This window comes from Apostichopus japonicus, chromosome 1 (assembly GCF_037975245.1).
Source record: "Apostichopus japonicus isolate 1M-3 chromosome 1, ASM3797524v1, whole genome shotgun sequence".
Taxonomy (NCBI): Eukaryota; Metazoa; Echinodermata; class Holothuroidea; order Aspidochirotida; family Stichopodidae; genus Apostichopus; species Apostichopus japonicus.
In genome coordinates, this window is record NC_092561.1 from 13,327,006 (window position 1) to 13,340,341 (window position 13,336).

Here is a 13,336-nt window from a genome sequence, read left to right on the forward strand (position 1 = left end):
CGAGCAACACGGATAGGGTCCGGTTTTATCACAGATGGCTTCTTGGCCGTTTGGCGCAATGAAATCATGGCGACACCTACCGTCACGTCTATATGGATTCGCTGAGTAGGAAATAGAAGAAAAACGAGAATTTTAACGAAATAATTAAGTTATTAATGAAAGATATACATTCACTTACTAAATATACGGTATGAATAATGCCTTGAATCTGAGTGGTGTAGGCCATAAGTGTATATAAATCAATACACGCAATAAGTTTTCTCATTGGGTTAAACTCAGAGAAAATGGGTAAGGGGAGGGGGATTGAATATTAATGAAAATAGCTCATTGAGATATGGCTTTAGCCTGATTTGTAGACGGATAAATGATATATAAATGACTGTATGAATCACATTGGGAAGAAGTGCAATTACATAACGAAAATACGCTGGAAACACTACTACTTTCATTATGTCTTTTATCATTATATAATATATTCTGTGAGCTTCTTTATTTCCCTTATGGCAACCCTGAAGAAATACCCAGTTTGAATTCATCCATGTGAGTATGTCTACTCGACTGTTCCCTCGCTGCAATATAACTAAGTTAACATTTGTATTTGGTACCATATAATAGCAATAAACTTTTCTAATACAATGAGATTGTAGAACGCAGACCGACAGGCACGAATGAAGGCGGTTTCTTCTTGGAAAATGTATTGGTCGCCTTTGTGATTGGCTCTTCGTAGCTATTTGTGAATATTAATACTTTGTGGGTGCGTTGTGAGTCGTCCAATCAACACTTCGTATACAGTATATTCCATTCCAAAGTAGTTCATATTCCAAAGTAGCTTCCCACAAACGTTTGTCAATTGCGCAAAGTTTCGCTGCGTTCGGAAAAATCATTCGAATTTTGACGGATCTGATCATGATTTTATATTTAACGTTAAGAGCCGTGAATCATTTAAGGCTTGATTTCGCTCCAATTCGTGACTGAAACCAAAACACTGATTAACTAATCCGACAATTACTCTTTCTGTGTACAGAGTACTTGCGTATCTGGAGTGTCATACAAATGACTTTAACTGGAAACAGTCTTTTCTGACACGATTTCATCGCATTAGAGATGTGCGTATGTGAGCGTGCGTCTGAGTGTGGTTATAACAAACATTATAACCGCAAACCGAAATTTTTCCTATTAATAAGATAGCAATACTCAGTTTGGTCTCCCCTTTATCCATCCTTCATTCTCCAACTCCCAACACCCGACCCCACCACTACCACTACCATCCACTCCGCTTCCATCTTTCATGAAGGTGTCGAAAGCACTATAATTATAGTAATATCTTACCTGTACATTGTTCTCCGTCCCATGAGTAATCTGTTGTGCATGAGCAATCATAGGACCCAATAGTGTTGGCGCAAACTGTATTCGGTATGTCACAGATAGTGTTACTCTCGCACTCATCAATGTCTAATACAAAGGGATAAATATTACTATATAGATGGATGGATGGATGTATGGATGGATGCATGCATGGGTGGATGGATGCGTGGGTGGGTGGGAGGATGGACGGATGGATGGATAGATTGATGGATTGATGGATGGGATGGGATGTGATGGGATGGGATGGGTTGGACGGACGGACGGATGGATGGATTGCCAAGGGTAATGGTGCACTCTGAGGTATATACTGTTACGTCTACACGCAAAGTTGTGATAATGACTAATGGTTTGACGTTCTGTTGCAAAACAAGATCGCATACCAGATTTCTCCACTGGCTGGGGTGATGAAGTTTGGAGTTTGGTTAGCAATATTTACAACAGGATACACATCTCATAAACATAATTGTAACATATTGCTATGAAAACTCTTAAAACAAATATTATTAATTTCGTAGGCAATTTAACCAAACCTTTCCTTTATAATGAGACAACCCCCAACATTGTTAAACAAAGCAAGATTATTGAGCAAGCAAGTTATCAGAGAGGCAATTCGAGGTTTAACATTACATCGTCCTGGGTACAAGTTTTCACAATTTTCAAAATTATTACAATTATTACATCGGTCAAGTATATGCAATACGGAATGTGGTTATGACATAAGCATCCAACGAGAAAGATTCACTTTGAGGTTAGGTTGTTGCCTCTTAAGGACACTTAGTTTCACTAATAAGTCGTCAGAGCTATCACAAATGAAAAAAAAAATTACCAAAAGGAACAAAAACTTGGCAGCATATCATAATAAAAGAGTTCACTAACTACATACAACTTACAAATATAAACATTTATGATAATAACTTACCTTGACATAACGACCCTGTATTGTAATAACCGGAAGAGCATTCACATATGTACGATCCCGCTGTATTCACGCAGTAGTTCTCAACCTGATTACAGTCGTGCCGGTTTAGCTCACATTCGTCAATATCTGAAAGTTATTAATATATTCGAAAACTCAAACCTTTGGTTTATAGAAACTAAAAACATAACTAGCCCAAGTGATCAATAATTAGCAATATATAACAATTCTACGGTTAACTAACTACAGACAACGAAAATGGATATAATTATGCTATTCAGTTACCTTCGCATAATGACCCTGTAATGTAATAACCGGAAGAGCATATATAACAAGAGAATATATAACAATTCTACGGTTAACTAACTACAGACAACGAAATGGATATAATTATGCTATTCAGTTACCTTCGCATAATGACCCTGTAATGTAATAACCGGAAGAGCATTCACATGTGTACGATCCCGCTGTATTCACGCAGTAGTTCTCAACCTGATTACAGTCGTGCTGGCTTAGCTCACATTCGTCAATATCTGAAAGTTATTAATGTATTCGAAAAAAGGGAACCTTAGGTATATGAATGCCTTAAACATAATGAGCAAAAGTGACAAACAATTAGCAGTAATTAATAATGCTAGGATAAAAACTAACTACAGACAACTTACAAATTCACTTACCTTGGCATAACGACCCTGAATTGTAGTAACCCGAAGAGCATTCACATATGTACGATCCCGCTGTATTCACGCAGTAGTTCGCAACCTGATTACAGTCGTGCTGGTTTAGCTCACAATCGTCAATATCTGAAAATTATTAAGATATTCGAAAACTTAAGCCTTTGGTTTATAAAAGCTAAAAACATAATTAGCAACAGTGATAAACATTTAGCAATAGATAACAATTCTACCGACTAACTACAGACAACGAACATGGATATAATTATGCCATTCAGTTACCTTCGCATAATGACCCTGTATTGTAATAACCCGAAAAGCATTCACATGCGTACGATCCCGCTGTATTCACGCAGTAGTTCTCAACCTGATTACAGTCGTGCTGGTTTAGCTCACATTCGTCAATGTCTGAAAGTTAGTAATTACATTCGAAAAAAGGGAACCTTAGGTATATGAAAGCCTTAAACATAATTAGCAAAAGTGACAAACAATTAGCAGTAATTAATAACTTGAACCTTTGGTTTATAAAAGCTAAAAACATAATAAGCAACAGTGACAAACATTTTTCAGTAGTTTCATATTATACGGATAAATATAACTACAAAAAACAAAAATGGATATAATTATGCTATTCAGTTACCTTCGCATATTGACCCTGTATTATAGTAACCCGAGGAGCATTCACATGTGTACGATCCCGCTGTATTCACGCAGTAGTTCTCAACCTGAGTACAGTCGTGCTGGTTAAACCCACATTCGTCAATATCTGAAAATTATTAATATATTCGAAAACTTAAACCTTTGGTTTCTAAAAGCTAAAAATATAATTAGCAACAGTGATAAACATTTAGCAATAGATAACAATTCTACGGTTAACCAGCCTAAACATCTCAAGTTCTTTCATATAAATATCAGGGTATGGATGAAGAAAGTAAAATGGAAGATAGTCACATCACTAGTGAATGTATCACATACACTCTCCATGTTCCAACTAACCTTGGCATACGGTTCCTGCAGTTCTGTTATAGCCAGATACACATTGGCATCTGTACGAACCCATGGTATTTACGCAGTAGCTTCCATTCAGACTGCAATTATGTAGGTTAAGGTCACATTCGTCCAAATCTGAAAGTTGGTAAAAAGAAAGTAAAATATGACATTCACTATCAACAAACGTGATAGTTGAAAGTCTAGGTGAGCGTAAATTTAAAACATTCGATACAAATGTTACGAAACGCCTTTATGACATAATGTAATTACTTTCAAGTCACCCAAGAAAGAACCTGGGCACGAACAATCAAACAACCGAACGACCGATCAGCTCTCAACCCCAGTCCCCTTGCATCGATACTGTGACTTTGTGATAATCATCAGGGAAACATAATGCTACACGTGATACTTGAAATTCAGGAATAAAGTTGTTTATCAAATTTCGCTTCCGACTTTTCTAACAACGCTACTGCGTATTATTGTTGCTGTTTACGTAACACTGCATGCCTCTACGCATGGGGTTACAAGAACATTAGAACGAATCATTCCTTCACGGTTACCTTACAAAGTCGTATGCTCATGAGATTAATGGCAATTAAATACAGTTTTGAATCTTGATTTGTTCCTGGTATATAATTGAGGGAAAGAATAGTTTGTTCCCAAACCATTGCAGTATAAGTATGACACTGAAAAAGACAGTTTCGGGTCGCATATCGTTAACATTTACCACACGAAACAACACGTTGTCTTTAGCAAACATAAAACATACCATTGTATAGCCTGCATCGTCTACCAACTATCGCACACATTTGCAAGTCGCCTAATACGTGATTTTGGCGACATTGTTATAAATTATATCTACTTAATGATTAATTATTGAACATAAAACTGACAAATATACTTGCCATGACATTGGTCTTCATTCCATTCGTAACCTGCTATACATTGGCAAATATAGGAGCCAATAGAGTTGATGCACATTGTGTTCGGTAGACTGCAATTATAACTACCATTCTGGCACTCATCGACATCTGTAGCAAAGAGAAAGGACGAGCAAGAAGGGTAAGAGACTGATGAATACAGTAAGTATGATTCTTTGCTATTTTTCATGAAGCATACTTGACATACTATACGAGGCATCGCTGTTGCTGTTGCTGTTGCTGCCCCAAAATGTTGCAACTATCGAAATTTCAACATTGGTCATTATACCTGACCTCATAATTATATTCTTAAACACCACCACTGAGCTGCCACCACTGTGCGTAGTTCTTAGTGTTTTGCTTAGACACCACCACTGAGCTGCACGAGCAGATTGAGTTTTCTATCATTGCCTTGAATATATTGAAAAAAAGAGACATAAGTTAGTTTTATAGATAGCTGTTTCATCATATCACACATAGAGAGAGAGAGAGGTTGAGAGAGAGAGATGTGTACGCTCGAATACCTACCTTGGCATACAGATTCTGCCTTTTTGTAGCCAGCTCCACAATCACATCTATATGAACCCTCGGTATTTACGCAGTAGCTTACATTCAGACTACAATTATGTAGATTAAGATCACATTCGTCGATATCTGAAAGTTAAAAACAGAAAATGAAAACTATACTGTTTACTCAAATTGGTAATAATTTGATGTGGTTCTATCTAATACATGTAAAGTGTATTTGTAATAATTAAGTAAGTAATACATTACTTATGCTGCAGAAAACCGTAAGTCCTTTGATAACGTTTTAAGTTATAATAAAACTTGGAGTGCTAACATTTGCTCTACCATCTTTACTCAATCCTCTAATGTCCCCAGTACGAGTGCGAACACACGAGGAGGTCTACAATATTATGAATACGAGGACAAATAGAATACCCCTTGGTATGAGTAACGAGTAAAAAAGCTCTTAGGGTGAGTTAGAGTGCTAACATTTGCTCTACCATCTTTACTCTATCCTCCAATGTCCCCAGTACGAGTGCGAACACACGAGGAAGTCTACAACATTATGAGTACGAGTACAAATAGAATCTCTCTTGGTACGAGTAACAAGTAAAAAGCTCTTAGTGTGAGTTAGAGTGCTTATATTTGCTATATAATCTATACTAGATCCTCAAATGTCCCCAGTACGAGTGCGAACATACGAGGAAGTCTACAACATTATGAGTACGAGTACAAATAGAATCTCTCTTGGTACGAGTAATAAGTAAAAAGCTCTTAGTGTGAGTTAGAGTGCTTATATTTGCTATATAATCTATATTAGATCCTCAAATGTCCCCAGTACCAGTGCGAACACACAAGGAAGTCTACAACATTATGAATACGAGGACAAATAGAATACCTCTTGGTACGAGCAACAAGTAAAAAGCTCTTAGTGTGAGTTAGAGTGCTTATATTTGCTATATAATCTATACTAGATCCTCAAATGTCCCCAGTACGAGTGCGAACACACGAGGAAGTCTACAACATTATGAATACGAGTACAAATAGAATACCCCTAGGTATGAGTAACGAGTAAACAGCTCTTAGTTTTGAATAAGAGTGCCTAAATTTGCTGTAGTATCTATACTCAATCCTCAAATGTTCCCAGTACGAGTGCGAACACACGAGGAAGTCTACAACATTATGAATACGAGTACAAGTAGAATACCCCTTGGTATGGGTAACGAGCACAAAGTCAAAGAGGACTTAATTTTGCTGGAGTTTAGATACTAATACAAAGATATCCCTATAATATCCACGAGAAATGAGTACTACATGCCACCTTGCTAGAATACTAGTACCACTATACAGACCCCACTAGTATGCTCTGATTGCAAGCATTGGGTTTTGTTTTTGTCTCAGGTTGTCCCTGAGACCTCTAAAGCTGAAGGTTTTAAACAATGTATATCTTTTGTGTCTAAGTTAACCTGTTATTCAAAGAAACGGCGAAACGGCCCTGCAAGGCAAAGGAGAGTTAGGTCTTACGGACGTCAATGTTTTTTGAAACTGACTGAAAGCAAGTCAGTTTTCCTTTTGTTCGTCTGAGGAATTGATTGTAAAAGTATATGTAGAAGCTAATCGTTTCACTGTCATGTCTTCTAGGCATTGTGTAATTAGGATCTAGGATTAGGACATTAATTTAGTAAATAAAAGTAAACCAACCTCTAGAGAGAACATAGTCCATAAGATCATGAAAACAACGATATTGTTGGTAATATGAAGGATGTCACATTAGCAAACCACTACTTATTACAACAATTCCAGGCTCACATTTATGAGAAACAATGAGAAACAAGTATCACAGAAAGGCCTTAAGAAATTAGATGTTACTATTTAACGTAACGTTTTTGTCATTAAAATGTATATTGTTATGATGCAGCATGTTACTTTAAAGGTTAACTACGCTAATTGATGTTATACAATTCTTAAAAGGTGTAACTATTATGCTAATTTGTAAACGTAGAACACAATCAGTGAAGTTCTAAGCTACGGTCGAGTAACCTCACCGAATGTCATATACATTAGTTTTCAAGGAGTGGCTCGGTCTCTTCTCCCAGTGGCACCAACCTACCTTGCGTGCGCGCTAAGTTAACTTTAAGTATTAAGGTATGTAATGTATTTATGCTAAGTTATATATTTTTGTTACCAAGAGACACGTATTAGATTCATTTTAAATACTTTTAATTCAAGTTATACTTTTTTTAAAGACAGCAATATTTATTTCATCATGACGGTAAAGGAAAAGTATTAACTATCCTCACCTTCAAAGTCACAATTGGTAGTGTGAAACACACCAGAGCGGAAATCACAAGGAGTAAGTCCTTTCGGTAGACGAACCTTATAGCCCTTTGGTGTAGCCTGGCCAGCGCATCGAACATCCCGGCTACCATCAACAAACAATCCTAAAGAAATAGCTGAAAATGGAACATTATTGCTTAAAATGTTGCCATTTCAATAACTTTAGGCATTTTGCATACTTTAGTCAGTAACTAGATTAACGATTTTAACTGCAAAAACATTTGCAAACTCACTTTAAAGTCCCACGTGATCGGCATTATATAAATATATTTGATATAGCATTTCCTCGATGTATCTCATATTATGCCTAGTAAAGTATTTTGACATGAATTGAAATAAAATGTTTCAATAAATATCACGTTCCTCTTTCCACAATCATACCTTATATAAATATCATATAAATATAAATATAATATACAGCTAGACGTTTTTATATGTAAGCGTGTAAAGGCCATCCAAGTCACACATGTGTGCAAACGTTTTGTAACACTGGAGACTTTATTAATAATTTTCGCATATATAGGCTTTATCCAGAAAAAAGATATTGAACTTGATGTTATCCTGCATGCTCTAAAACTCAAATGTATTGTTTTAAGACTTCAATTTTTTATGTCCGTATGCAAAAGAGCAAATATCTGAAAAATACCCTTTTTACCCATTCTAGTGTAGGTAGCTCCTTTTAAATGATGGTTTGACGAGACGCGCTATCTGTACAAAGCGCGGTGAAAAATCTGAAAATTACCGTTTCTAACACTTCGTACTAATTTGACAAATCTTCAATAAGATAAACTACAATAAAGGCATCAGGAAAAGATGTATTAAAGGTACATAAGTCACAGATCAAACGAAACCGTTTCTCGTGGAGATTGAAACAGTAATGCTCAGAACGAAATATTGGAGCTCTATATTGTGCAAGTAGCAGTAGCGGAAAAGAGAAGAAAATCCGACAATTGAAGCTGGTTGTCATCCGGGTTCAACGAACTATGAATTATATTTAACCATGATGTGTCCTGTTTTTTTTATTTTCTCTATCTCTCTTTCTCGCTCTCTTTCTCCTTCTTTGGTTTCATATTTGGTCATTATTGGAACCCTAATCACGATAATCTACACAATAATCTAAGGTTGTTAGGTAGATACCAAACACTAACATGGAACCTAATAAATATATTGGCCGTATACTAGCTTGCCTGTGAGCCGTAAGTCTATGTGAGCAATTGAACTCCAAATGAATCAATCATGTACTATTACTCTCTCAGCTTAATGTTTCGCCGCATCGGAAAATTATGAGCAGTGAACCATAAAACCAATCCACGTGTTCATTTTATATATATGATTATTATTGGATCAAGTGAAAAGTAGCAATTATAGTGGATCGAAACCAGCCTATTCGGGTTATACAGTATCGCTGCATTCATTCATTGTTATTTGCACTTTGCGATATTGATCGGCGTATCCAGATCATTTTATGTTTGCACAGACAAGACTTCTACCAGGTAATGCCTAATCTATATTAATAATGGATTTTCAAATTTTGACAGATTCTGCCCAATATATAGAGTCAGATTCAAACTCAAACTGAAACTCAATATAATAATAGTAATAATAATAAAAATCAGCAGTTATTTTAACGGACGCTTAAGAGACCAAAACTTTGGTAGAAACCCGCAAGGGCTGATAGATTACAACGTACACGTAGGGTGGCTTTCCAGTTCAACATTTTAACTCAAATTTGGAATATTTTCTATTTAGAATGTCATTTCAGATGGGAAAACCGTAGATTGCTCTTGTAAACGATAACGGAGTGAACTCCTTTTCTTATAAACATTCTTTAAATCCATAAAGTGAGAATGCACACTTCAAAAGTGACCTAAAAATATCACTTTTTTTTTTCATTTGTTACTTCACTTTCTTTCCCAGAGTGAATACGACGAACAAATCAAATTCTTATAGAGTGAAGAATCCATCATTCGAGCTAAATTGATATAAAGTCATTCTTTGATAAGAGTGACTTTCACTCCTAAGTCGATCGATCATCTCGAAAACCCTCTACGAGTGATTTTTTCACTCTTTGATATTAAGAGTGTATGGAAAATATTATAACAGTTAGTTTTCCATATTTCTTTTCAAATTTACATCGACATAGCAATTTCTTTTGTATCCGTCATAAACCTTTTATTTTTAAACATATAACACATGCGTCTTTCCTTTTGTGTTCAGAGAGGGATAGAAATAGGGAGAGAAATCTAAATTTTGACATTTGTCTTGCCCTATTAGAATTAAAAAGAATTTTGAAATTTGAAAATGCTGCTATATCGGTTAATAACGAATTTTATTTTATTTTTTAATGTATATTTTATAATTATATTCTTCATGACTATAGAAGAGAATATTTCTTTTCCAAAAAAGTTGGACAAATATTTTACCCAACACCATTTACATTGCTAACAATACTGACAAATCTATGACTGTTTTGGCAATAAAATTGGTTAAACTGTAGCTCTTTGACTATATTGGAGCAAAACGTTACTCAAGTTTTAGTTGGATAAATACGTAAAAGTGTTGGATGAAATATTTGCCCAAAAATCTTTTCAGAGTGATTTTTATTAATCGTTGCGTATTATGGTTTATTGTAATAATGTTTTCTTATCCGAATCAACTTCATTCTTGTTTATGTCAGCCGATACTCATAGCTGGTATAGCAACTACTGTTCGTGTCCCACATCCGTGCATCAGTAATTACTGTACTTTGTGTACGTAACACGGTTACATGTGTTACATGTGACACTGTAACAACTGCAAAGCTGTTAACTTGTTCCCATGTAAGACAAAGAACTGCGGGACTGGACAAGAAGTCTATGAAGATGAGAATTTCTACAGAACGAAGCAAAGTAGGTACGGTACCACTTGATTCCAGTTGACACCTCTCTTTAAATAACGCCAATTCTTCATGCCGAGCACGAAGAAAGAACATGTTCGTGTATTTCCAAAGGTCTATTTATAGTTACTTCTAGAAACGATTTCAATGTTAGAATCGCGTGTTAAAGAACTCTCACTTAATGGTTGGTACAGCAACTACTGCTCATGTCCCACAACCGTGCATCAGTAATTACTACTTTGTGTTCGTAACACGGTAACATGTGTTACAATTGGCACCAGTATAGTTGTTGTACTACAGCTATGAGTATCGTGTGTTTATGCATATTTATAAGTAAACAATTCAGCGATTCGCAAGAACAAAATGAATAAATTGAGACTATATATTATGATCTATATTTAACTTCTTAACGAGTAACGTAGTTGCAGTATAAGCATTTCCCTAGGATAAATTATTGGTAATGAACTAACACGGCTCTTAATACATAAACCGATGAAGGTCGATTGACAAAATATTAAATTACCGATATTATATGATATTAAAGTTTAATATAAATATGTTATGGCGATTAACAATGGAATCATTTATCAATTATTTGCATTGTGTTTTTAGCTTTGTTTTGTTTTGTTTCAGGTGTATTAACAGAGAAAACATATCTAATGGTGAATTTAGTAATGATCAGTTGCAATTATACGCTTAAAAAGTTACTTCAAAGTGTTTTGTTTCTCATTAAACCTTTAGTTTTGGCCAAAGGTATTACCATAAGAAAAATACATAATTATAACTCACCTGAATATATTAGAAAAGGAAGAAAGGCATAAATTTCCATTCTAGGAAATGCTGACTTTTTTCGTTTCATGTTGTATAGTTGCGATTCGAGGCTAGTGGAGGTACGAAATTATTCTGCCCGCTCAGAAAGCTCCTGACGAACTAAAGTGATTAATTTTACCAGAACCGTAGTTATCATGAAAAGTAATGGCTACACGCTTTGCTTTACAACGAAGATTATCGATTCCTTGTCAGGCGATGATTTCTGTTGTAATCTTAATCGTCTCGCTCAAAATCTGATTCATGAATAATGAGAGCGAGGGTTGCGCTGCAATAGAGAAGGCACATGGCTTGCAAGTATCATAAAACTCTTTGTGCAACTAATGAAAATGTATTACCTAGGTGACATTAAGTATGGGTAAACTGTTTCGAGTGTAGAACATACATGATTAAAGCTTTTAACTTGAATCTCTGTCATTATCACGTAGAGATGTTGTCAATATAGGAGCCAATAATATTATATATCCGGCCGTTGTCTGCGTTACAAATACTTATTTGTGTTTGTTATCACGATGACCATTACTTAGGTTGATATATTGCCATAAACATCGACAAGGACATTGCTCCGAAAGCGCTAAATTTTGTATTCTCAATCCATTCTTTCATACTGCCACATATATATTTACAAATATCATATAGCTGCAGGCATTAAATTCAAAGTAACAACTAAATCGTGTACGAGGACTCCTTTTGTCCTTTTCTGTTACGGTGTGTTTATCTATATCACGACAAACTAAAGGACAAAAACATTGTCGGTTTTCCTTCCATACACATTTCCATTTCTCAATGGTAGGAGTTACCTGTAGCAGCTGTCTCTCCAGTGGGTCCATCCCAGTGAACATGATCCAGGACATCGTGAGTTACCATGGACACTGGATTTCCAAGTCAAAGCAGCGAAAACAACACAAACAAACAACCACTTCGTTTCAATATCTATGCGATGTAACCGGTTGATGGTGAATCTTTGGCAAGTTCTGACAAAGTGCCCCAAAGATATATAAACTACAAATCGTTCAAGTCTTTGCGTTCATCCAAACGTAATCAATAGTTGTGTCAATCTTATATGAGGACGGGGACATCCAATTTCAAGTGTGAGTAAGATGACGTAATGAGCACGTAAGATGACGTAGTTACATCTCTAAACTGTCCTCTGCTTCAAAGCACTCGTATTGACAGTACAAACAGTTCTCGCCTTCATCTGATAGAAATATGATATTCATACTGATCATACTGACACTACGAGTGCCCTAAAAACGTGGGACATGACATTACTGTAGAGAAATAAAAAATGTCCCAACTGGATGCAAAACTATCAGCTGTAACTGTTTTAAGATGATTTCTTAATTATAATTAGGGTATCCGTCCTACACTGGAAGATAATATAGTGTAGTAGCAGTTTTACCAGTTTTGAATTTCACTTGAATCGATACGTTCAACTTTAATTGGCAGGATGCTACCCTAACAATGTTATTAATATATATCACCACATAATATTTTGCATTATGACACCTCTGAAAGAATATTCTTCCCTGTATATTAACGGAGATATGCTTATAACAACTTTTGTAAATTACAGCTATAGTGAATGTCGGACATCGTTGTCATTTAAAGAGTAAACTAAATTGGAAGTTATAGTTTATATTTTTCTCATTACTCATAATGTTTTGACCATTCACATAAGCTTAAAGTTCCATTCCATTTTTTTTTCATGCAAAGTTCAGATTACCATATTTTTTTTCTATTTTAGGAAATCTGAGGACATACCTAAATAATATTGTTGACCTGATAATATTGATGTCAATGGGTAGTTATCTGTAATGTTTACGTTTAGAGGGAAGGATGGAATCCTGGCCTCTCACTATTTTGGTGGTATTCTTCCTTTTTATGAGGATAGTGATTACATGCAGGCTCACGTTTAAAACAC

The 13,336-nt window shown here is 35.5% G+C and overlaps 1 protein-coding gene across 1 annotated transcript; it reads right to left on the reverse strand.

Annotated features, from left to right (window-relative positions):
- Window positions 1-2,680: 2,680 nt before the first annotated feature.
- On the reverse strand, window positions 2,681-11,564 carry LOC139972035 (uncharacterized). The gene is made up of 9 exons (XM_071978915.1): window positions 11,374-11,564; window positions 7,673-7,825; window positions 5,394-5,519; window positions 4,851-4,976; window positions 3,952-4,080; window positions 3,596-3,721; window positions 3,238-3,363; window positions 2,959-3,084; window positions 2,681-2,814 (listed from the first exon to the last, which is right to left on the reverse strand). Exons 1-9 carry the CDS (start codon window positions 11,441-11,443, stop codon window positions 2,681-2,683), a joined length of 1,116 nt encoding a protein of 371 aa, XP_071835016.1. The 5' UTR covers window positions 11,444-11,564.
- Between the last annotated feature and the right edge of the window lie 1,772 nt (window positions 11,565-13,336).